Source organism: Podarcis raffonei, chromosome 4 (assembly GCF_027172205.1).
Source record: "Podarcis raffonei isolate rPodRaf1 chromosome 4, rPodRaf1.pri, whole genome shotgun sequence".
Taxonomy (NCBI): Eukaryota; Metazoa; Chordata; class Lepidosauria; order Squamata; family Lacertidae; genus Podarcis; species Podarcis raffonei.
In genome coordinates, this window is record NC_070605.1 from 67214423 (window position 1) to 67240700 (window position 26278).

At 40.2% G+C, this 26278-nt stretch overlaps 2 protein-coding genes across 7 annotated transcripts in view; one reads left to right on the forward strand and one right to left on the reverse strand.

Annotated features, from left to right (window-relative positions):
* CTPS2 (CTP synthase 2) overlaps positions 1–26278 on the forward strand; it is a 67172-nt gene that overhangs the window by 380 nt on the left and 40514 nt on the right. The window contains exons 1-10 of one of the 5 annotated variants that reach the window (XM_053387147.1): positions 13519–13641; positions 15034–15239; positions 17911–18081; positions 19060–19160; positions 19519–19635; positions 20234–20317; positions 21455–21535; positions 23087–23238; positions 24195–24327; positions 26078–26166. In XM_053387147.1, coding sequence (XP_053243122.1) covers positions 15074–15239; positions 17911–18081; positions 19060–19160; positions 19519–19635; positions 20234–20317; positions 21455–21535; positions 23087–23238; positions 24195–24327; positions 26078–26166 — 1094 coding nt within the window. In that variant the 5' untranslated portion in view covers positions 13519–13641; positions 15034–15073. Of the gene's footprint in view, positions 1–13518; positions 13642–13785; positions 13909–13954; positions 14078–15033; positions 15240–17910; positions 18082–19059; positions 19161–19518; positions 19636–20233; positions 20318–21454; positions 21536–23086; positions 23239–24194; positions 24328–26077; positions 26167–26278 lie in introns of those variants that run through there. The other 4 variants (XM_053387144.1, XM_053387145.1, XM_053387143.1 and 1 more) reach the window with 4 other exon arrangements.
* SYAP1 (synapse associated protein 1) lies at positions 897–11769 on the reverse strand. Of its 2 annotated transcripts, XM_053387153.1 has the most exons (10): positions 11407–11769; positions 10280–10309; positions 9392–9510; positions 7334–7400; positions 6752–6825; positions 6308–6447; positions 5509–5651; positions 4378–4436; positions 3097–3241; positions 897–2190 (listed from the first exon to the last, which is right to left on the reverse strand). In XM_053387153.1, exons 1-10 carry the CDS (start codon positions 11615–11617, stop codon positions 2063–2065), a joined length of 1116 nt encoding a protein of 371 aa, XP_053243128.1. In that variant the 5' UTR covers positions 11618–11769; the 3' UTR covers positions 897–2062. The 2 variants fall into 2 exon arrangements, with proteins under 2 accessions (XP_053243128.1, XP_053243129.1); XM_053387154.1 differs by lacking the exon at positions 10280–10309 and having other exon boundaries at positions 11407–11768.

The following is a 26278-nucleotide window of genomic DNA, read 5'->3' on the forward strand; positions in this document are numbered from 1 at the left end:
ACTTTTAGAACAGTATGCAACTAAGTTAGAATAGATCCCGGAAATTAATGGACCCAAGGGAGTCGTGTCCATTATTTTCAGTGGATCTACTCCAGGTAAGAGTAATTTTGGATACACCCCTAGTGCCCATCTAATTTAAGCACAGTGTAGTAAGTGAACACTAACTTCAGTCCAGGATACTGTTTATACATCTAAAATAAACAAGGTTTATTGAAAGCAGGCATACAGGGACGTCAAATCCTTGTATGTATTCCTGTGTGTAAATCACACCCCTAGTAGTTGTTTCAGTAAGGGAGAAGAATAATACAACCTATAAGACATCCTACAAGACAAGTTAAGACTCAGCTTGGCTATACCTGCTAAAGGAAAAGCCCCCACCCCCATCCCAAGCCTAGTTTTGCAACCAGTGTGCCCTTTAAAGGAAAAACGTAATTAATCTAATCTGGCAGTGTGTAACAGAAAACTCAATCTGCATAGAAACATCTCTTAATAAATATTTTTGGACTTTTAACATTTGTTACATTTTCAAAAAAAATAGGGTGTCTATTTTTAAAATTGACAACACCGATTACCACCTCAGATAAATTCTCTTCTAATGCACAATATCTACTTCATTTTATATGTTTCTATTTTGTATTAGCCTTCTAGTATAGTAGTAGTGTATCAGTTTCCAAAAAACATATATTAGCATAATGATCTTCAGAAGTGCATACTTTACACAAAGCCAAATAACTTGCTCATGTATTACAGAGAACCAAGCTATTTCCTGTAGGAAAACAACAGCTTATTTATGATTCTGTGAAATCTTTATTTGGGAATTAGTAAGAAAAGATGTCTCGTGAATTCTTTACATCTGGACATCAAGCAAAGTTAACATTATGCTTTAGCAACCATCATTTCAGTTACTAGTAACCAGTTTATTCTCCAGCAGTTTGCTCAAAAAATCAAGTTCCTAGTACTTTACATTTTAAACAAAGGCAATAGAAGTAAATTACTGACCCAAAGTTAGATGCGTAGTCTCCTGCAACACTGCGAAATATAACATATTACCTTCCATTCAGTTCTGACCCTTTATCCAGCTGTAGTGTTTGTCTTGTCAGTCTAGGATGGCAGTCATATTTTGACTTCTGATTATTCACACTACAGTGTTCCTCCCACACCTTAATAAACATTTAACACTTATGAGTATAGCACTACTCAACCACACCCACAGGCCAAGCCTGAATTTCTTGCTACACTTTGGTTCTACTTTTTAACCTATGCTTCACTCTAAAGTATATTATACATTTTAGCAATTAAATGAAGAGATACTTTTATCCTAAACAGAAGAACTGAACCGTTTTTCTTCTAAAACGCTCTATTATTCTTGGAGTGAAAAAATCCCAATAAAGTAAGTGAACCCTGAGCCAGTTGATGTGCCATTTATGTATATCTTGAGCGGTCATTGTTTTATCTGTCTAGTGACTAAAGTGAGGATAATTGAATCACTGAATTTTTGATTAGCCACACTGTATCATCACTCTAAACCTTCACCGCTTTTGATGTCCAGGTGCCAAGGTTCTGCTAAGATAAAAAAAGCTATAGACAAAGCCTGATAACACTTTCTAAGAGAACATATGGTATTAAGGGACTAATACCTAGATGTATTATGAACTTATATTTATAAATGAGCCAAAGGGATCAAAATATTAACATGACTTCCTATTACTTGTAGGAATATGGTTGGAAGTTTTCAATTTTTACCCCAGTACAGAAAGCAGCTCACAAATTATTTTTAAAATTCACTTCCGATTATCCAGTTAACATTTTCCAGCAACTTTTGTTGTTTCATTAACTTTTAAAACTTGCCTCACATGTCACTGGATGATTAACAGTACTTTCAAAGAACTGTTTTTACACCCGATTACATATCACCTGGAGTCCGTTCTTTCTTTCTTTCTTTCTTTCTTTCTTTCTTTCTTTCTTTCTTTCACAAAGAGCAATTTTATGCCTTAGAAAAGTCTCTGAAGCAAGTATAAAAATGGGTTCACATCAGTTTCCAAAAAACATTTATGCAAAGTGGTTAATTTTCTCCTTGTAGCATTTCCTCTATTTCTTTGTCCCAGTTATCATCTCGTTTTTCTGACTCTGCAACTACTTCATATTCCTGAAGTTCTTGTTGTAATTCCTTTTCCCAGTCTGCAGTTTCTTCTAAAAACAAAACATATACAGGTCACAGGACTGAATAAATGTTGCACTAATTTAGTACTAATTTTGCTAGTAAGGACTAGTCTACCCACACAACAAAGTGTTGTGTACCAGTTCAAACAGCAAGTAAGGGGAAATCACAATTGTTTAAATACTTCTCTACTTTGTCAGTTTACACTCTGTTCTCTTTGGCATTCACATTTCCAAGCTTTCTTAAGCATGAACGTGTAGAAAACAAACCTGTACATCAAGAAATTACTGCTATATTTTTGACTAAAATATCTTCCAAATGTTATGCATTTGGGAATTGCTGGTGTCCCAGATTATCTAATCACATGCAAGGCATGCCAATTGAAAGAATACTCTGGAAGGGCCAGAGCTGAGCACATACAGAAATAAAACCCTTACTTGGAAGTAAGTTGTATAAAAAAGCTGATCCCAAATTAGTGACATCCAGATTTCCTTTTCAACACTGTTCTCTTCCTTGGGATATGCACTTCCTATAAACCTAGACATCCAAGTACTCTAAATCTGCAAAACCAGTTTCCTGCACATACTGCTTCAGCCACAATCCAGGAAATAAAGGATACTGCTGTTAACAATTATGGTAAGATCCTTCAAGACTTCAGAATGCAGGGAAGATGAGCAGTGTTAAGAACAGGACGCATTTCTAGCTTTGCTTATTATAAACCACCCTGTGAGCTTTGGATAAAGGGTGGTATAGAAACTTACTAAATAAATAAATAAATCAAATAAGCAAATAAAGGCATAAATCTTACTATTTCAGATAGCATATCCTCATTGGGTAAGGGGATATTTCTAAAGCTATTTTTGATTCAAATATGGAATATATTTACAAATATACCCATAAAGAGAGGGAGAAGAATTTGCAAAAAGTTTTTTTTTTACCTTCTACTATAGTTGTTTCCTTGCTCTTGTCAAGTACAAGTTGTTCAATCTCTTTCCTCAAATCTTCCCGATTCAAGCTGCATGCATCAAAAGCGTCACTCACAAATTCTGATACACCTGGGCTAGTTGAAATTTCTTCTTCCTCCTTAAATTGGAGATGAGAAAGGAAGGAAATCCTTATTTACAGGAGATGGTGAAGGAATTTAAAAGTGTGTGTGTGTGTATATATATATATATATATATATATGTGTGTGTGTGTGTGTGTGTGTATGTGTGTGTGTATATATATATATATATATATATATATATATATATCCTAATATTGTGGGCATTTCTCCTTAATGTTATGCACCGTTTCCCTATAGTGAAAGGGAAAACAATGAGGTCACATGCACAGAATCTCTACACAGAACAAAGGCCTAATAGGAATTTGTAAAATAGCTTATCTTCATGAGAATCACCATGGCAGGTAGAAGGGATAGACAAAGTCATTATGCCCTCATTTTCCTTCTGTATTTCTTAGGAGATATGCAATGCAGCAGAAAGCTTAAGTCAGATGTGGAGAATCTCTGGCCCTCCACATGTTGCTAAGCTACAACTCCATCAGTCCCAGCAGACATTGTCAGGGACAGTGGGAGCGGTTGTTGGCATCCATCTGTCTCAAGAGACAATGGAGTGTGACTCTGGGAATGAAGTCAAACCATTAGCAGCACTGAAGTGACCTCCCCAGGATGCAAGCCTGGGCAGTGTGCTTGAAGGTCCTGCAACATCTGGAGGGTCAAAGGTTCCTCATACCTGGTGCTGGCTAACATTACAAAAACAGCTACTTTTGTTTTCCAGCTGGAAAGTTCAGCACAGAGCTATGCCTTTGCACTATTCCTTTCCACTATCCCATTCCACATCTGGCATTAATGGTATAAATAAAATACTTGAATCAACCATAGTAAAGTGCAAAGTTTCCCAAAGAGAGGAAGTGCTGTGATACAGGGTTGGGGGAGGGAAAATTGCACTTTAGCTGCTCAGCTAGAACTTGCCAATCATAGGCAATCACTTGATTAAAAGGATGACCTCCTTTGCGCAGGATTCTGAAGGTCCTCAAACAGCCACCATTTTAAACCTTGCTTCAGCCAAATTCTTGATTCCTCCAGTGCATTTGTTTAAGGGCTTTTTGTGAAGCAATTTTGGAGTTGGCCAAACTAACATGCACCTAAAAAACTTAAAGTATAAAAAATGGTTATGCTGTAAATGCACATATTAATCTTAACTGGAGAATAATGTTACCTCTTGAGGCTTTAGCTGAGATTTGATCGCTACGGGTGGTGTCTTTGGTCGTACAGTTTCTAGGAAAAAAGACAGAAAGGATAGAATTTAGCAGAGCATTTAAAGCTTAAGTTGTGGCTGAGTGAACAGTGACTCAAACATAACAAGCCAAGTACAATACACTCACACACTTCCTCCCCTTCCTCTTTCTCTCTTCACACTAAGGATATTTAAAGCTTCTGGTTCTGATTTGTAACAAGCTGCAGCTTCCCTTTATGAATAGGTAAAATTGTGGTTTGTACAAGCCATGTTCTCAAGTTTGATTTTCTGGTTTGTTAACTATGGTTGAAGAAAATGTAGTTTGAAGGTTTTTGGTCAGTTTGTAATGTCTTTGCTTTCTTTTTTGTGGAAGAGAAAGTGTGTGTGTGTATACAAATTCTGTGCTTGCTGCAGCTCATATGCATATGCATGGCTTATTCACATGTCTGATTCCACAATTCTTGACTGGCCTTGATAGCTGAAATGGATTTTGTCGTTGCCAGGAGCTACCCATCTCCTTGTCCCTGGCCTTATAGTGTGCTATAATGTGAGATTAGAGATAATACTCTGCTTCCACCTGAGGCTCCAAATTTAGAGTCTTGGTAGTTTGACCTTGTGCTTTCAAGGCACTCCTTGTGTTTCAGTGCAATGGCCAAACCACTCTATCTTCCCCCTAGCCTTAGAGCCAAGGAAGGAACAATGATAATCCGCACCCCCATGTTCAGCTCCTGAGGTGAAAGGCTAGGGCTTCATCCCCACCAAAAGGCAGCAGCACAAGCTTTCATGAAGAGCAAAACTCTCTACATGAAAGTATTTTTAATTCTTAACAGAGAAAGTAATATAACTGAATATTGTGAAGAAATTGAACTATAGTCCTGAACTTGTGCTATATTGTGGAAATATGTATCTTAGATTTCTCTTCCTCGATAAGAATATCTGTGGAACTATAACGGAACTATTTTGCTTGTTCTCAAATGGTTGAAGGCTAATAATTTATGAAACTTCCACCATAAGAAATGTTTAAAAATTGACGGAGGGAGAAAGTCTGGAATGTGCATTTGTCAGCCAGGTGAGAAAGGAGTCGCCACCCAACATAGTGAAACAAATCTCTACCTGCTAGCTGTCTGTCCTCGTGGCTGCCATTCTGCTCTTTCCTCACGGCTTGCTGTTGTGCAGCCAGTGCTGTGAGCTGTGCAGACTGCTTAATCAGGGAGACACGGTAAAAGTAATTCCTCCAAAACACATCTTCTTTTACACTGGAGACAACAAAATATATGGTTTTGATAACTACGCTATATAAATATAACATGAAACATGCATGCAAGGTGGGAGTTTACTATATGCATAGTGGAGGGATGAGTGGAGCAGGAGATCTGCTTCGGTTTCTTCCCCGCAAAGCAGCTCGGAAGAGCCGTAGGACCTTCCAGAACAGTATGAGAGATGGCATGGAAAAAGGGGAAATTGACAAAAATCACTCTTCCTACTTTTCCACTGGAAGCCTCTGCTGGATTGGTATTTGGCCAGGAATAATTCCCATTGGACTAAATGGAACTGGCTTTTGAGTAGTTATGCATAAGATTGTGCTATGAGCTTACACTAAACTATTACTAGCTCTGACAAAGATAAAATAAAATTCCTCAGAGGTAGGCATAACAGTATTTGGCAAGTCAGGTTTCCAAAAAAAAAACAAAAAACAAACAAACAAAAACCCCACTGAGAAATAATTTAATGTTCAGGTTTAGACTGTGACTTAAATTTCAGAATCGAATACCATGAACTATTTATTGTCACATTTTCATGTACAAATGGAAACACAATATTAGTAAATATTGCAAGTTACACAAAGCTATTATTTTTTGTCAGACTTAAAAAATTGTTCAACAGCTTATGAAAATATAGGCAGATCACTCACTGCTTTGGAACAAGATCAAATCTCATTCTGTTCAGAAGTTCATCTTCTTGGAGCATTACCAATGCCACTGGATACATCTGATCAAAGTCAAAATTAAATTGAACCCCAGCTGGTGGGTCACGCAGGAAGTTTCTTCGGTCCTTTGCAAAAAAAAAATAATATATCTGTCAATGGTGAAAAGGTTATGCTTCTGTTTCCAAAGAGCACTTGTCAATCAATCACTTTGAAAAGTAACTTATAGCACAAGCAGCTCTGCCAGATACATGGGGAAACCTTTTTCAATAAAAGAAGTCTTTATATCATCAATTAACAAGATCTTACTAAATCCCATCAACAGTTTTATTATTCAACACATCGATGCCTCAAAATGTAAAGTCCTGTTTTAGGTAGGCAAAAAGGAGGAGGAGGAAGAACCTTAAACAGAAACAACACAACACTACTTACTGCTGATAATGCCAGTATTTGTTGCTGAATTGTTTCTTCTTCATTGCTGTCTACCCAAGGAGGCACAGCTGCTTCTGTAAGGAAAGGGGAGCATATGTATATTGCATTCAGTAGTAGAAGACATGTGAACTACAGGCATTTTTGATTGAAAAAGGCCTCTTGCCAAGATCTGCATGAAAAGTGTTCCCAACTAAATTTCATTTTTAGCTGAGGGAATTAGGATGCTCCAGGTGTCCCTCTGGCAGTGTATGTGCATGGGTCTGCTGCCACAGAGATCTCTGCTGTGCTATCTGAAAGCATAGGGGAATGCATGCTACTACTGCCAGTGTTCCCACTGGCAGAAAGAAATCACTGTTAAGGCTCCAAAACAGGACGCTGCAGTGGTAGGACAGGACCTGTGATGGACCCACTAGATCCAAAGCTGGTTCATTTCCAAAAGAGGGACCCAATCTAAATACCTGTGCTCTGCTGTGCTGTCCTGCAACAAAACCCAAAACCTTTACACCCTGGCTAGCAGGGCTGCAGATGCAGCAGGGATTCCATTGCCCTGTCTTCCCAGCCCTGGTTAAGATTACGCATTACCTGATTTCTTTGTTTGCTGCTGTTGAACAAATTTTTTCTGCTCCTTCTGAAAATCTCCTATAATTGTCTATAAGAAAAAACAAAGTTATATATAGAACAGCAATAAATTTGCCAGACTACTTGGGTTCTCACTGTTGCCAACAACTTATTTACATGTAAAACTGGAATCTATTTGTATTGCCCAAAGTCAACCAAATTCCTATCTGTAACATGTATATATCAGATTTCAATAGTACATCCAAATACTTGCACATTGTATAGTGTCTTGAATGTAACAGCCTTCAATACAAAGGTTTAGATCCCGACTATGCACAGATGCAACTCCATCCATGCAGCCCTCTTCTGGAGGAAGGTTGGGGAGGCTATTTTCATATATTTGCCCTGCTGCCACCTGAAAATCTATTCCATAGGACAGGAGTATGTCCTGGTACAGCATGGAAGATGGCACAGAGGGCTGTAGAGGGAATTGGCAAAAGAGTCTCTACCCATCTTTCTTCAGCAGGAACCTCCACTGGATCTTGATCTTGCTTTCATGAAAGGAGCTCTTCCATTCATGAAAGGTGGGTCTGGAGTCAACCTAAAGAACTTCAGGCTGAGTAGTGGGATACCTCCACATACCTTCCTCTCTTAACCTGTCAGACACTGCCCCTTTTCTTCTACCAGCATAATTATTTGTTATGATATAGGTATGAGAGGAGAGGAATAACCAATAGTATCCCATAAACATTTTTTTAAAAAAGCCTTTAAAAATGTGCAGAGTGTGTGTGCAAGCTGTGATTGAACCAACTGGGAATTTTCTATTGTATTCGACAAAAACTGCTAGAAGACCCAATGCAGTTCTTCTTCCAATCTTCTGAGCTAGCATAGGGACACCTACAGCAGTCAGTATGCAGGCTCATGTGTAACAGGTTTCAGAAACAAATAATAGTTTGAGGGCAGGTTTAACTGACTGCATAGAAGAGAAACATTATCAGATCTCTTTTGTTAATCTTTATATCTCTTAAAACTTTTTACACAAAGAAACTTGCATAATGTCGACAGTAGCTTTCAAATATAATACTCAAGCCATATATCTCTGTTTAATAAGCTAGGACAGCTTTTGCTCATCTACGCAGTTCCTTCCTGGTGTGAGGAAACCTACCAGTTTCCCATTTCATCCACGCAAGAAGCAATGGCTACCACATTTTGAATAGGTCAGGTCAGGATATTAAAACATATCTTAATATGTTTAATTTTAAACCTAGTTTAATATCCTGAGTTTCTTGGAATCTGGTAACCAAAGCTTCCTAGTTTGGATGAAATCAGAAGCTATAGTTACGGTAATTAAGAGGCCTTCTGGTTTGATTGTTTGTGCTAAAAAGGAGCTGTGTCATTGGGAAAAGGTTCACTGACATTTTGGTTTAACAAGTCAATCATAGTCAGATCCGGGTCTGTCATGTCATATTCACTAGAAATGACTACACTTATTTCTAATAAAACATCATGGAGAACCTTAACTGCTACCGCTGTGTGTAGTTTTAAAACCACAACACATCAAAGGTTCTTATTCTAGACTGGTGTTTCAAGCTTTGGTCCTGCAGACTGTACATTATAGTGTCAACAAGTTTCTAATTGCTTTCAGTCCCACATACTACCTTTGATAAACACAAACAACTGTGAAAAGGCAGTATAAATATCAAATAGTGGCCTAACACATAATATTTTTTGCAACACAAACTGATAGCTGATATATTTCTTGTAAACTGCTTACAATTGTTCCAGGATATTTCCTGTGTGTGCTTGGTTTGCCTGAATTATATCACTGCATTATTAAGTATAAAAATTTAAACGAGTGGTACTGATTAATTCTTGTGTTTAAAATATTCCTAAATTAGTTCAATGAAGTTTTTATTAGCTGCTGATCTGGCCTACATTTCAGTTTTTCTTCCTTGAGTACAGTGCTTGATCAAAACACTTTATTGGCACTAAACCCGTAATGTCAGTAGCCTTAAATATAAGTAGAACATGCAAGAGCAGATACTAAATTTATTAACAAATTATTTACAACAGAAAAGTTACCTTGTCAATTATATTTTCTATTTTTCCTTCTTCTACAGACTTCTTTATAGTTTGGGCTGTTTCAGCAACTGACTCAGATATCTTTTTTGTGGCAGTAGTGGCAAAACTGAAGAGATAACCTTTTGGAAATAAGACAATTAATTTTTTCTTTATTACAAAGTCTTTAAGATACGCTGCACAATCACCTACTAGAGCCTTACAGAGTCAGTCATTCAGTTCTTCCAATTCCTAGAACAGTGTGGTCTAATGTGCAGATCTTGAGGCATTTTTTGTAGCCCTCAGCAACAATTCACACCCCCATACCCACTTTGCCTTGTGCTGCATTACCAAAGCCAGGTGAGGGATGGGCTTTGGTAAGGTAGTGTGAGGGCTCTGACAGGGTCCTAGAGCCCTCTCCTCTCCTTCCCAAAGCCTGCTACCTTGACAGGGGTGAACTTTGGTTTTTCAAATTTCAGCAGTGCCCTATGCGAGCCCAAAATTTGGCACCCTCAGTCTTTTTGATTTTGCTCAGTTCACTACATCATAGTTGCAATACCCTGCAGTGCCAATGGCGGCTGAACCGGCCATGCTGCCCTAAATCCACCTCTGGCCTCACCCAGCTTTGGGAATGCAGCACAAGGACTTGGGGGTGTCAGATTTTTGCCTCTCCCCCCACGGGATAAGGTAGTGTGTGGCCTGTGGGTTCTGTGCCAAAGCACTCCTGCGGCCCACTTGATATGAAAAGTTGGGCCACCCTGTCCTAGAAAAACACATGATATTGATGCACAGGCCACATTAATTTCCCTCGACCTATTTGTGTGTGTGGCAGATGTGAGGAATTCTGGACTGCGCATCTTGTACAGTGGGAAAGAGCAATGTGTATTATGTAAAAATTTAAGGTAACAGTACCTTTTCCAAGATGCTGCATTTGAAGCTGTTCTAAAGTACACAGCAATAGAAAAGGAATCCATTATGAAGACAATCTGTTTTGCAGACATAAAAAGCTAACATTTATTTGTATCACTGATGACCTAATGCCTTATTTTAGCTGGATTTGTTGTTACATTAAGAAAAATCTAACTACTCCGGAATTAGTGCTTTACTGCTTACTATCCATTCCTCAGTTGTAATTTAAAGTCAATTGTGGTAGTTTCTATTAAATTCAAAGCAAATAATGACAATTTAGTAAAGCTCAAAATGTTGATAGAGAAATCTAGTTATGTTCAGAGAAGTCACATACTACTTTTAATAACTCAAGCAGTATCATTTTTGCAAATTGGAAAGGACCAACAGGGCTTGCATAAAGATACAGTACTGTTATTTCCCTTTGATAACACATCCAGAGACCATAATTTCGAAGTGTTCCTATTTTTAAGAAGAGTCATACCCCACCAAACCACAGAAAACACTAGGCACAAAGCTGACACCCCACTGTTTTTGTTAATGTCACTTATGTTTTAAGATGTATGGAACTGTAATGGAACATATCTGTTTTAAAGAAATATCCACAGCATGGCATTTCTTGAACCTTTTCTAGTGTCCCTGAAAGAGGTGAGCAATTTGCGTTTTTCTCGTGCTTAAAAGACGCAACTCTTTAAGAGATGTTGGGGTGCTCACTGAAGGAGAAGCAATAATTTCAAAAGGAAGTTTGCTCAGAAATAAGGCCCGCAGAAGTGGGTGAAGCTTACTCCCCGAGTACTCACGCATAGGACTACTTAGCTGCAACCCACAATCCAAACTAACGGAAGCCGACGCAACTTCCGCGGAGTAAAACAGGCTACAGGCTGCTGCTTTGAAAGCCGCACTTAGGTTGGCAGTAATCCCTAGCGAGCACACTCCTGCGAAGCTCCACGCTGCGCAAGTGCACGTCCAGGGGGCTTAACTCCTAGCAACTGCGAAGAGGGTACCTGAGCAGGTGGCTTGCTATATGAATAGGGCGGCTGTGGGGGTTAGTTATATGAGCTGGGCAGGCTTGAAGGGACGCGAGGAAGGCCTTTGGGGAAAGGGCGTTAAAGGGGAGCAAGGGAGACACTCACTGCCCAGCCCCTTCGCCTGGTTCAGAAGCGGGTCCGAGTCCCTCTGCAGCTCCACCTGCTCCGGGTTCCGCACTGCCGCGTCCCCTCCAGTCCCCTCTTCCCCCTCCTCGCCAGCAGCAGCAGCAGCTCCGGCTTCCCCTTCGAGGAGAGGCGGCTTCTCTTCCTCGCCTTCCCGGCTCATGCCGAACCAGCCGCTCAGGCCGCGCAGCATCCTAGCTAAGTGGCGAAACGCCGCCCCCTTCCAGCAGGTCGCCTACTAATGCAGCGCCAAAGCCCCGCACCCCTTCAACCGTTTCCAACGACTTCACGGGAACGGAGCCCCTTCCTGAGAGCAAGGCAACGTTGTTTGTTTCCGGAAAAGGGTGCTCGGCTACTTCCACTTACGTCACCCCGACGCGTCACGGCGGGCACCGACGCTCTAGGCTTCCTCTCCACTCCTCCAAATGGCTTTGGCTGGGTATAGTTATATTGTCGATCCCGCTCGTGTGCGTTTGTTCGAAAGAGCTCCTTCCTTCGACAATGTTAAGATTGTTTCTTCAAAAAGAAATTTTTGAGACGTGATATATTTATACCTTGCATTTAGTAATGTTGTAGTGGAAGTTCTCTACCCCCCAGCCTTAAATAAAATATGTTTAGGCGAGCCTACGAAGAACCAGCCTGCAGCACCTGAAAGAATGAGGCTAGCCCGCGCATAACGTGGGCACAGCACAGGGGAATTAACTTTCAAACAAACATGCAGAGGATTGCGCTGTAACATTATGATGGCATAAGCTTTCAGGAAGGGAACTGTAGCCCACAAAAGTATGCATCATAAATACAGTACGTAATGGTGCAACGCTATGCTTGTCTGCTCAGGATGCCCCAGTTAGTTCAATGGGACTTGTTCACAGGTGTGCATTGGTCTGCTGCCTTATTAGACTTGCAGCTATTACAACTCTTTTGCTTTTTTTATTGTAGCAGATTCCCTTCTGAAGGTTTTCAGCAGTGATTACTAGTAATCCTACATTAATCGTGGATTAATAAATACAGCTAATTGAACTTCAGTTCCCATCCTGAACACTGTTAAGGAGCACTAATGCTAAAGGGACTAGTCAAGGCTGTCACACTAGAGTTTTGTGCCAAAAAAAGGAGTGATTATAATAGAGCAAATAATGAAAAGCACAAATGAATAATTAGGTCCCAGAGCTTGTCAAAGAGATTTCAGGATAAACTAGCACATGATACAGCCATCTCTTCAGTCCCGTAGATTTAAAAGAATCAAATGCATGCTAGTAAAGCTGCAATCTCTATGTGCATAGTCTAAGGAGTAGCTCCTAGTAAACTTGTTCTTGGCCATATAAAACATGCAGGATTGTGTTGCGACCCTATAGCTTGGTACCAAGCATATTAACTGCCCCCAGGGCTATTAGGTGGGTGGCTGAGGGGAACTTTAGCTGTCCGCGTTGCTGGACTCCAACTCCCATATTTCCCATTGGCCAATGCTGACTGATGCTGATGGAGTCCAACAGTATCTGAATGGCTACAGGTTCCCACATCTGTCTCAAGATAATAACTGAGTGGCTGAATATTCAAAAATCATATATTTGCCTTTAGTGTAGGCCAAGGGACAATATTATAAAGCAGACATCTGCTATGGACTCCTAGGTCTTTGCAAATCATTCAGCCTCTTTTGTAAAAAATGGGCCTTAATACACTTTTCTTCCACTCCTGCTTCTTCCCTGGCGAGGAGGGGGCACCATTTTGTCATTCGCCTCATGTGCCAAAATATATTGAGCTGGCCCTACGTATTGATTTTGTGGGCTAAAAAACTCGGACACAGATGGCAGGCAGCCTGTGGCACTGGTACTCCATAAGTTGCAGGAGCAGCTGAAGACGGTCTTGGGGACCTGGTTATGGTGCGAAGCCAGCCCTCCTTCCTTGCTGCCTACTACCTATCACCTCAGTCACCCACAAAAGTGATTTTCTCATCACTCTGCATGCGAACGGTGCCCAAATCTGCCCTGTGGGCAAATCTGGCGGCTTGCATGCATGATAGTAAGCGAGTGTCATTATTAGGAAAAAAACAACGGCGCCTGGGCTTGAGAGTTTTGAGCCCCCCCCCTCTAGCGGCCGCTTGGGATAGCGCTCCTGCGAAAGCGGCCGTCTCCTTGCAACCAGCCGGCGGGGAGGGGGCTGCGACGGCCGGGGAACTTGGCTGCGACGCCGACGCCGCTTCTCGGACCGCGCCAGGCGCAGGTAAGCGGCCTCTCGGGCCTCCCCGCCAGGGCGAGCGCGCTGGCTCTCCTGAGCGACTACGGGAGGCCCCCGTGTCACCCGAGGGGCCCCGCGGCGGCGGCAGGAGGAGAAATGCCGGCCAAGTCCCTCTCCCGCTGGGTCGCAGTAGGCACCCCGTCCCGCGGCCATGGCGGCTGGCTCCTCGGGGGTTGGTTCCTAGAGCAGGCAAAGCAAAGCTTCGGGCCTCCTCCTTGCTTGGATCCCTCCTCTCCGCGACGGCGAGAACAGGTGCAGGATTCGGGTTCCGTTCCTCAGCTACCTACCGCCCGCACTCAAATTCCCGGGAAGAGGGATTCTTTTAATACGCCACACTTTATAATAGAGTCCCTTCCAGAGCGAGATTATTTATTGATTGTTTTTATTGTTCCGCGGTTCGCCCTCCAAACAACCCTGCGAGGTAGGTTGACCTGGGAGATTGTGACTGGGCCAGCCGTTGCGGTGTCCCAACAGTACAACCGCTGCACTGTTATACATGGTTGTTCAGCTTCGGCGCGTTTAATAAAAGTGCAGTGCTGTGCCACAAAACAAGTATTTATTTGTTAATAATTAATTCGTTGCAAGGGTGGATAATGAAAACTGTTGAAGGACCCATATGGAGGGCCTCATCCCTGGCATTGGCAGCTGTTCCCTAGGATGCCAGATAAGTGTTTTTCCCAGAGATGCCAGGGATTAGACCTGAGACCTTCTGCAAGCAAAGCATATGCTCCACCACTGTCCATTTAGCTCAGTATTTTGCCTTCCGCAATGCATCATGTACAAGAACAAGAGTACTGTACTGGGAGTAGACCCTTTGGAGTTCCCTTGTTTAGGGTTTTAGGGAGCCAGCCATACCTTCTTTCAGAATTCTCCATTCTGTTGCTCCCAATCAAGTTTAGCAACCTGTGGCCCCTCACCATACGTAGTCCTCATTGAACTGTTATGTTTCCCCCCACCACTTTAACGTTTATTGTTAAAAAGATTTTTTTCTACTATTGTAAGCTTTGAGGCACCCTCTCTCTTGTTTCTCATTAGCCCAGTTTTGGCTACATAGCTGTCATTAACTTAGCACCTAAATTTGTTGATTGTCGATATGATTTCTGTCATTAGAAATACTCTGAACATCACAGTTCCTTCTTGGATACTCTGCCTTGTTGCTGGTGATGTCTTTAGGCATTTCTCTGTCCTTCCTTTAACCTATTTATATTGCTGTCTTCTGGTGTCAATGAAGAATTTTAGAACAACATAAATTTCACAGGGAGTTCCATGAAAAGTGTGAAAAATACTTTTCCATATTGAAAATAGCTCCAGCTTTTCTTCTTTTTATGGGGAAATTCATAGTATTTCATAAGTTCACGTTTAACTCTTCATTTTTAGATTTCAAGCTCAAGTACCACAGTGTATCCATAATTATCCCATGAAGTACATCCTGGTAACTGGTGGTGTCATCTCAGGCATTGGTAAAGGAATTATTGCAAGCAGCATAGGCACCATCTTGAAATCATGCGGTCTACGAGTTACTGCAATCAAAATAGATCCTTACATTAACATAGATGCTGGAACCTTCTCGCCGTATGAACATGGTACGAGTGACACAAACCTCTTTCCCCTGTAAATTTGGTTGCATTCCTTTTTATTGAGAAATTGATCTCTTTTTCTTTTTTGGAATATGAAGCTGTGAAATGTCCGATATATAGAGACTTCAGTATTGTATTTATGCATGACTGTAGAAACAGAAGTCATGCTGAGTTCAATGAGGCTCCTAAAACTGCAATCCAATGCACATTTAACTACAAGTCTCATTGAACTTGGTAGGACTTATGTCTCAGTAAACACACTCATCTTGCATTTCTCTCAGTCAGCTGCCCAGTGTAATATCTACTTTAACATGTGTTAATCTTGTGTAGGATTGGTTCACATTTGTTAGGATCTAGTTCTTCTCCTGCCAGTCCTCCTACATCTTCTACACCCATCTTCTGTCCTCATGTACTGGGTTTTTCCTGAAACATCTGAACTGTCTATAGAGATTTCTGAATTGGATTTGGTCTCCTCAGAGTTTCTTGATTCATGACATATGAGAATTAGGGGAAGGGGGAGGCATTGCTCTTGCTTTATCACTAGTAACCTCTGATCCAGCCTAAGCCTGCATAACTTTTGATGTTGATGCAAACCAGTTATATATTGTCATAAATTTGGGGGGAGAGGAGAGACCCCCCCTAAACCCAATTAATGAATGAATGTCAGAATCTAGTTAATATTTGTACTACTGAATGGAAGAATTCAGGCCAGTGGAAAAATACAGGCTAAGCTTCCTTTCCAAGCAAGGGCCTCGCCTGGGCTAGAGAGGTTAACATGACAAAAGGTGTTGATGACCCACATCCAAGAGGAATCCTTGGGCCTGGGCAGACAGGAGTTGCTTAGATGACAGGGAGGGGGCAGGTTGTACTCAAAGGAAAAATGTTCCTGTAAAAAACTAGGTTTGGAATAGCAGATGGATGAGGAGGAGTTATTTGGGCAAGAGGTGTGCTGGGAAGAAAGAGAGCAAAGGCAGATCTATCTTGGTAGACTGGCTGAACGCAGGCTGGGAGAGATGCTTTGGAGTCTATTGTTGCAGTGCTGTGGGGAACAATCCCCTCTTGAGATGACCATGCTGTAAGATCTGAACTCCCTCCATCCAAATTCAGGTATAAATATGTGAATAAATCATATTCTGCCACATCTTGATTCTCAACAGAAACACAAACCCGTGGTGACCGCCTGGACCCCCCTGTAATCTTGCTACCACTCAGCAGAGTTTGGGGGTTGGCATGCCACCTATGTAACAATATAAACAGGAGTTAGATTTAAAGCACCAGAAAGGTAATGCGGTTGGGTGATTCTGAACCTTGGCCTCACTCGCCCCCAATGACTTTTTCTTTCAGCCAGGATCACTTTTACTATTTGAGCCTGTTTGGAGGAAAGGTCTCGCAGGGTTTGATGAACTTTGGGAGTAGCTGATGGGGAAAGTTCAATATCCCCCACCCATGTGTTCCTTTTGCATTATAAATCTAGTGTTTTCCACTATTGAGGCCAGTCCATATTTGAAGACAGATCTATCACAATCATGTCTAATTTGGGCCTCTGTTTTCTATGTGGTTCTAACCAGGTTTACTAGAATAACTGGGACTTGTGAGCTAATATAATCTTGTAGTTATAAGAAAAGGAAATAACTTGCAGAGAGAGGTTACAAGGACATAGCTACTAAGACGGAACAACTAATTTGTAGGATTTTTATTCTCATACATTACAGGGTAATTAATTTGAGATTTATTGTTAAGAATCTCAACAGCATAGAATCACTCAAAAGAGCTGGCTGTAAAATGTAATGCATTTTATATTAGACCTAATGTAGTAGGTGAATTTTTAACAGTAGCCTTTGGCACTGACATCTGTGACATATGATTTCTGGTAGAGGTAGCTGACCATGGTAATGCAGATCATGGAATATATTTTATGACTTAACTAATTATTTTTATTTTGTAAGAGATGATGCAAAGTGGCCTTTCTGCTGAGCTAATCATTCTTTTTGTGTTAGTTAATTTCTCCTTGACCCAAGCATACAAGAAGAAAATGTGTCAGGGCATTAAGGATATATGATAGGCCCAGAACAGAAAAACAGTGTGGGAAAATGGAAATCCCTTTTCAGCCTCATTCTAATATTTAATGAACGTTCATGTAATTTCATGGATTTGGATATTGTTACCAAATGATTTTTTTTCATAATTTTACTAAAATAGGTGGAATCTTTCCCCCCTCCACCCCGAAATGGTATTAAGATTTCTCCAAGTTGTTTACAATGCATCTGCTAGTGGAAATTAGTTTTGTTTTTAGCTTACTTTTAACCATTATACATTGCCGTTCTGCTACTAAGAAATTACCTCCATTCAACATCAATACTTTTGAAATATGCACTGTGTCTCTTAAAAGTAACTTGGCCTTCTGTCTTATTTTATGTTTTTGTGCTTCTTGTTACTTTTCTATTGACTTTGATTTTTTAATTCTTTTTTTAATGTACTTAGAGCAGACCTTTACTTCTCTGAGTACTGAAACTAGTAAAAGCTCCTGGTTCACAGTCAAATATAAAAGGAATATTCTTTAATTTGGACAAATAGAACGGATGTACTTGAAATATATCTTTGTGCATAACATTGTGAGATTGAAGAATAAATATGTATGTTTCACCAAAATATGTAAAAGCATGCTTTGTTTCTTTAGGTGAAGTTTTTGTGCTAAACGATGGTGGAGAAGTTGACCTCGACTTGGGAAACTATGAACGATTCTTGGATATTAACCTTTACAAGGATAACAACATCACCACTGGAAAGATCTATCAGCATGTCATCAATAAAGAAAGGCATGGAGATTACATGGGGAAAACAGTTCAAGGTGCTTTATCATATTGATATTCTGCCCTCCCTTCCTCCGTCTGTCGTCATCCCAATTTATCTTGTTGACAACAACCCCTGGGTGTTAGACTAGACGGAGAGATTGTGATTTGGCCAAGGCCACCCAGTGATCTTTGAGCAGAGGTTTGATCATAGGACTTCCAAATCCAAAGTCTTCAGTCATCTTCATATGGATTAGTTTAGTGTCTCATAACCAAAGTGTGGTATAATTGCCAAAAGTTAAAAAAAACACATTCTTTATTTATTAGCTTAGTGTTCAAAACACACACCTAATGTATTTGACTGATGAAATAATCTTTGCAGGGCTGGCATCCCACTGTCACCATATTTGTCTCTGCGATACTGTTTTCTTATTTAAATGCATAACCTTTCCTGGATGCCAAGTAGCAATAGAACTGTTCAAAATGTTGAAAGCAAATGACGACGATGTATGTACAGTATTTACAGAGGCATGTTTTAAAAATCTTATGCAGAAGTGTTCAAACCCACTTTACCAGTGTTTCTAATAGTATAAAACCAGCCCAAATTGGGTGAGTTCCAACATTTCACTAGCTGATACTGTGGGACTTCTCATTCCTTTTCTCCCTCCTGAATCACCCTGTTACCTTTCCCCCAGGTTGCATCAGACAGTCCCCCAACCCTCTAAGCATATTGTTTCCTCCCTCCTAAAGAGGAAATCATGTTTGTGCAAGAAGTAGTCTGTCGCACAAGTGGGATGCTACTCCTAGATATCATCCGTTGCATTTGTACTTTATTTTCACTTCATTTATTCTTTTTTACTTTGGAGTTTTTGAGGGACCTTTTCAGATTCATATATGAAAGGAATTTGCTATAGCTTTAAATGCTATCTTTTTATTCTAATTTAATTGAATTGCATCTGATTTTTACTTTGAACAGAGTTGCATCTTGTCATGCATTTTTCACCTTTTCTAGCATTACCATTTGGTTTGCCTTGCAGTTGTCCCACATATTACTGATGCTGTTCAAGAATGGGTAATGAATCAGGCAAAGGTTCCTGTGGATGCTGATAAGAAAGAACCACAGATATGTGTAATTGAGGTAAGTAAGAAATTGTGTGAAATAGTGGATAAAGACAGGGTTTGTTTTATAATGTGAATGCAGAGTATTTTTCCTCATTGGTTTTCTTCTGTCATTCTAAAGCTACTTTGAATAACTGCAAGGAAATAATTATTAAGCAATCATTATTTATTGCTATTACATATGTGGGTTGCATTACAGAAGCAGTTGTCATATCAGTCAGTAGCCACCACTCATTGACCTATGTTATTTTTGGCACTCTGGCACTTCCTTTTTTAAAAAAAGCAACACTAAACTAAAATTGAAGCATATAGAGGTGATAGAAGTCAATTTCCTTTCGTGTTGCTCAAACTAGTTGACTATAGATATTCCTTTTCAGCTGGGTGGAACTATTGGAGATATTGAAGGAATGCCTTTTGTAGAAGCTTTCCGACAATTTCAGTTTAAGGCCAAAAGAGAGAACTTCTGCAATATCCATGTCAGCCTTGTACCACAAGTAAGTCATCTTCATACTCTATTGTGCATTATTGTTTTACACATCTAAATTTTTTTGGGAAATATTCATGTAGGGTATTTTTAAGGACCATTAACAACGAGCAAATTACATTAACTTGGTGATAGATGCGCTGGTACCTGTTCATCTTATTCTCACCCTAGGTTTGGTTGCGAAAAATATAGTATCTTTTGGGGAAGGTTTGAGAAGCTAAACATTTATTTCAGCTGATGAAATAGAATAAAACCTAAACATTTTAGATGGATGGCACTGAGCCTTATAACAGATTTTAAGCAATCATTTAATATAAAATAATCCATTAGCTGTAGACACGTTACTCTGTTTGAAGATATGCTTTAGGAAGTCTGGGAGACTGTATGACTCCTTTTTAGAGAAGTTCAACATGAGTCTGTGGCTTCATACTAATGAGACAAAGTAGTGTACAACTCTTACTGTGGATGTTTGTGCTCAGGCAACCATAGAACAAATCATTAAAGCAGAGAAATAGCTACTTTAGTGGCTTCCGTGCATATTAATATAGTTGCCAATCAGATTTTAATTTTGCAATGGCAGTCAATGGCACAAAACATTTATTTTTCAGCCTAATGCTACCGGAGAACAGAAAACAAAGCCTACTCAGAATAGTGTCCGGGCTTTAAGAGGGCTTGGCCTTTCTCCTGACTTGGTGAGTTTGATAAAATTTTACAATATCATGTTAGAAAGGAAGGCCAGTATAAAGGTAGCAATATAACTCAGGCAGCAGGAGTGACTGGTTGGGGGGGGGGCAGGCATTACGACATACCTAGTCTCTCTTCAGCATCGTCACTGCACTTATCAAGAGGTGGTTTGTGAGAGACGGCAGGGAAGTTGGCACAGTGGTGGATTCAATCCACCAGCTGCTCCTGTCATGTTTGAGTAGGAATGTGTTCAATAAAATCATATAAATGTGTTCAGAATCCAAATACTTTGTTAAATACAGCAATGTATTCTTTGATGGAACAGGTAATATGCTAATGGAATGTTAAGCTGGGTGTCCAGTTGATCACACAACTTTGTTTCTTTCTGTGCCTGTTTGGTTCCCCACCTTTTATACGTCACACTTAATTCTGGGGAAGTTAAGTACCTTAAACAGACATGCATATAAGTTTTCTACTTGAAGGGCTTGCCTTAAATCTTTGGCTGTGCATATTGGTTCGGATCTGGACTTCACTCCCTTAGGCGTGTTTTGTGAGTAGAGTTCCACTAGGGTAATTCTTGTCCTGGAATGGTGAGGTGTGAGCAGTTTGCCAATTTACTCATTTGCCAATTTACTCATCGCTCTGCAGCCCCAGCAACACCTCACAGCACGTCTCCATCCACAAAATATTTCCATCCAATAGAAAGAGCTTTTCCACATGTGGAAGGCAAATTCTGGATCCAATCTGCTTTGCTTATTTATTAGTCAGTGAACCCCCTCCCCTCCAAAAAAAGGGAACACATATTATTGAATGTTCTCTGGCAAAAGTACAAGACATGCAAGCGAGGCCTCAGTATATAGACGTTTAACATGTCCATTTATTTCAATCAGAAAAGCTCTTAATATGGAGGCGATTTGTGTATCCCCTGCTCATGCAGAGCAGCTCATTGTAGGGCAGAAAAAGAAACTTATAATCGTTTAGATGCTGTTGTTTGACTGTAAGTTGTTCAATGGGAGTGTGTTTTTTTCTTCCATAGAAAACAGGACATTTAAATATTATGTTAATTATTTAAATAAATAAAAAGGAGGAAGGTGTTGGTCTTTTCACAATTTGTGCTGCTTATCTGTAGATTTGTATTTTGACAGATAGTCTGCAGAAGTACTAAACCTATAGAAATGGCTGTGAAAGAAAAGATTTCCATGTTTTGCCATGTGGAACCTGAACAGGTTTGTAAGGTCTTTAACAGTCACAGTTGTTCTAATGTCTGCAATCATTTTCTAGGTGTTTTATTTTTAATTCATGTGACTGAGTATGTGGGACATTGGAGGCGGGTTGCGGGGGACAAACAGCAGCTCATTGAGATAATCAAAAAGCAAATAGTTATTTTCAGGATTCCTTTATTCTGTAATTTATAATAGTTTATGCATTATGCTACATACAGTAATATAGGCTACAAACCTAGCTCTATTTGTCTGGGAGTAATCCTCCTTGAATTCAGCGCGATTTATGGAAGCTGTACACCGGCTCCCTTGGCCAATAAAGCGAGATGAGCGCTGCAACCCCAGAGTCAGTCACGACTGGACCTAATGGTCAGGGGTCCCTTTACCTTTACCTTTTTAATCAGGTGATTGTGCTGTTCATCACTAGGACAATCAACTTATTCAGAAATCAGACTCCCATTACATCCCAGCAGAGGTCAGTGTTGCATTCTTAGACAAGCCTGCAGATTACAAATTTACTATTCAAAGTTGTCTAACCATGAAATGAAAACAGATTCATAAGCTCCCTCCTGCCCCACCAGTGCAATTGTTTGTTTAGAGGCTGATAACTCAAAGGAAGAGGTGACATAATAGAAGTTTATAAAATTATGCATAGCACGGAGAAAGTGGAAAGAGAAAAGTTTTTCTCCCTCTCTTTTAACACCAGCACTCACTCTCCTAAGAGGCAAAGATGGCTTTAAAAGAGGATTAGACAAATCCATAGAGGAGAGGGTTATCAGTGGCTACTAGCCATCGTGACCGTTTTCTACCTCCTTAGATGGAGGCGGCAATGTGACTCAGTACCACTTGCTGGAAATGGCAGAAGGGAAGAGTGCTCTTGTTCTTGTGCTCTGCTTGCTGGTTTCTCACAGGCATCTGGTTTGCCACTGGCCAGAATAGGATGCTGGACTAGACAGGCCATTGGCCTGATCCAGCAGGCCCTTTATATGTTTGATAGAAAATTATGCCTCCTCAATGCAAGTTAAAATACTGGACCCATCAGATATTTTTTTTCCAATTTGGGTTTGCAGGAAGTGCAATTGTTTAGCATTAAAAATAATAATACATATTGGACTGCCAGTATATTACAAGCTTATTTGTGGTGCAGTGTTATACATGAGTACTCAGAAACCTGGGGTCCGGAACAATCAGAAGCTTTAACAAAGAACAAATATTAGTTCTAGCTTGCATTAGTTCAGTGCAACACGAAGCACCTTTGAGCTCGTCTCCTCGCATTGGCTTTGCTTGGTGTGATGTGTGAATCAGGCCTTTGTGTTTAGATTATCTGTGTGTATGTTGCAGTAGGCTCCATAGCAGAAGAGCTATGTATCAGATTCATTTGGGGCACTTTTTAATGAATTAATTGAACTGATTAATTAATTAAAATGATTACCAGCTGGCTTTAAAGTATTTTCTTCCTTTTTAGCAAGCTTTTTTTTAATAGCTATATGATTTGTATGGATGTATCTTTCAATTTTAAGTTTCACATATCAGTAATTTAAATTTTATGTTTCATAGGTAATATTCATCCATGATGTTTCTTCCACTTACCGGGTGCCTCTTCTGCTGGAAGAGCAAGGGATAATTAAATATTTTAAAGAGAGGCTGAATTTGCCAATTGATGACCAGCCAAGTGATCTTCTTTTCAAATGGAAGAAAATGGCAGATAGGTACTCTTCTTCTTCTTCTTCTTCTTCTTCTTCTTCTTCTTCTTCTTCTTCTTCTTACTTTGCATCTGCAAATCTATTTGCCACAGAGTAGTGAATAACACAATATGCAAGCATAATTTTTAGGGTCTGTTTGTTTTGTGATGACTGTAGCAAGACAGTAGTTATAGTGTGCTCCCAGGGCTAATATATAATCCTGGGAAATGGCTTAGTAAGACTTGTTCATAGGTTAATATGATTTCTTAAACCTGAAATGTGTCATTTTGGACAATGAACACTGAAACAAAGGTTTCATATGACTTAGCAAGGTAAATTGTATCCAACTTGTCCTCTCCGATTTCTGTGCCCAATTTTGCATCCCCGTCACTGTAAATACTGATTAGAAAAGTATGAGGGAAAGATCTTTGTTGATTTCTACTTCTTAGAACTTTAGATTCCTACTGGATCAGGGCAAAGGCCCATTAGTTAAGCATCCTGTTCTCACAGGGGCCAACCGGATGCCTGGATGAAGCCCATGAGCAGAACCAGAGAGCAACAGCACCCTCCCCACTTGCGATTCCCAACAACTATTGAATCAGTCAGGCTCCGCATGAGAATTATTTCCATACCATCATCAATAATCACGTGTTGGATCTCTTTTTTCTGTCTTTCTTTCCTTTCCCCTGAATTCATAGGAATCGATTTTAATGATAGTCCAAAATCTGCCATTTGAGATGGAGCACTTTGCCCTGCTTATTGGCTGGAGCCTAGTTGTAATAGAGGCCTTAGCAATCTGAATTTACAGCACTTCAGATAATGTTTTTCCATGGGTTTTTTTTTAATCATATGTAAGAAATAGATATTTAGACCAAAGGTAATTCAAGTTTATAAGTGGTTTAGTGACTTACTAAATATAAGAAAAAATGTCTCCCCCCTTCCTTGTGGAAATTTGCACATTGATTGATCTTTTATATTGTCAGGTATGAAAGGATGTTGAAGACATGTTCTGTAGCTCTGGTTGGCAAGTATACAAAGCTGAGTGATTGCTATACCTCTGTTTTCAAGGCCCTAGAACATTCAGCCCTAGCAATTAACCACAGACTGAATTTAATGGTGAGGACTTACCGTATTTTTCCATGTATAAGACAACCCCCCTTTTTTAAAAACCCAAGACTTAAGAAGTCTTAAGTCTCCCTAGGCAGCTGTGCGCACTTGCTATGTTTCTCCAATGCCACCTGCCAAGCAAAGAGGTGGAGCAGGCCCAGGATGTAGTTTCCTTGCAGTGCTCCAGTTGCTGTCCTTAACCTTACATGGTTTGCGGCATTGCGCTACCCAGCACCTGTGTGTGCGAGAGAGAGCGGCATGTGCATCTGGGAAGGGGGGAAGGAGAAGGAGGAGGCGACACTTGTGGGGAGCTGCGCCTGCCTCCCATGTGGAAACATGTCTTTGGTGGCGGAAGCTTTCACTGCAGCTGGGAAGATCAAGGAAATCTTGGTCTCTGTGTTGCTGAAAGAAAGAGACTGTATTTTTCCGTGTATAAGACAATCTAACATAATTTAGCAAAAAAAATCATCTTATACATGGAAAAATATGGTACCTTGCTTCCATTCTTTGCATTCTCCTTCCTTACTTAATAGCTAGACTTTCACTTCATGAATATTGCTTAGAAATAAAGGATAAGTTGATTATAACTTAATGGGCATAGAACTATGGAGTGACTTGAACATGATGTTTATTTTGAAAAACGATACAGTAATTCCCTTAACTGGATTTGTTCATTATGAAGGCAATTGCATACATTTAACAAATACTAACGTGGATATTTGTTGACTTCATTAATCCTATTTGCAGCATTAAGTACTAAGGCATTGATTTAACATATGACTAGGAATATCCATTTACACTTACAATTTTTCAACTGGCTAATCTACTTTAGGTGTAAGTGTTCTGTGGACTGTGGTTTTAACTCTGCACTCCTGTGTTCCCCAGGAGAGCATTTCAGTATTTATAGGAAACATCAGATCTCACTTTCCAAAGCAGTAAAGAGAGTTCAGAGGGAAGAGGGGAATATTCAGTATTGGATTACTCCTCCCCATAGAAACGTCCGTGGCCTGTAGCTGCAGTGTCAGTAGTGTCAATGGGATGTGTGCCATGCGAGGACCAGAGGAAGATTTGGATCCAAAAGATCCAGCGACTTCTCAATCCCCCACCGCAGCCCCAAACAAGGAGATCAAACTATGCCAGCCTTGGAGCATTTATGCAGCAAGCTTCTGCATTTTACAGGCTTTCTTTGGCTGCATGTGCCTGGCACATAACCTAAGCAGAATCTCACCCCCACTCATCAGCTGATTGGTATTGGGAACAGGCACCTGCAGCCAATGCAAAATGGAACCCTGCCCTCCCTCCCCCAGCTGATGTCATGGGTGATATCAGCTGATTGATAGGTGGGCATGGTTTGGGGGGAAATGGCTTCACAGGCCAAACTGGACCCCCTAATGGTTCAAGCTTGTCCTCCAGGCTGAAAGTTCCTCCACACTTGCCTTTCCATCATTTGGAAAAACAAAAAATGTAAAATAACTGCTTAAGGCGTTTTCTATCAGAAAGTTAAAAGGGAATATAGTGATACAAGATAGTTTCGTAGCATAGCAAAGCTTTCATGTTGTTTAAATTACAGCAATCCTAGTCATCTATGGAAAAAAGTATGTACCATTCTGAGGCGATGGTATTTTTCATGTATTCAGTTTTTTCCCCATTGGAAATTCCTATAGTTTTTTCATTAGTTATAGCATATGAAGATCATTATATGAAAATAATTGTATTGTCTTACACATGAATGTGAGTGTGTATGTGTTTTCTTAATTAGTATATAGATTCAACAGACCTTGAAAATAATACAGAGGCTGAGAATCCAGTGAAATTCCACCAAGCCTGGCAAAAACTATGCAAAGCAGAGTAAGTGATGGTCTAGTTCTTAACCTCAAATAATTTTAAAAGTTTCCAGGTTTCAATACCTTGTTGCCTTATAATTTCAAGTGCTTGATTTTGTTAGTTTATTCCTTTGCAT

Coding starts and splice junctions, on each gene's coding strand:
- SYAP1 (XM_053387153.1), bottom strand. CDS start 11,617: ATGCTGCGCGGCCTGAGCGGCTGGTTCGGCATGAGCCGGGAAGGCGAG. Junction 7,401..9,391: donor TAGAAAATATAATTGACAAG/GTAACTTTTCTG, acceptor TTTTTCTTATAG/ACAATTATAGGAGATTTTCA. Junction 3,242..4,377: donor CTCAGCTAAAGCCTCAAGAG/GTAACATTATTC, acceptor CTCCAATTTAAG/GAGGAAGAAGAAATTTCAAC.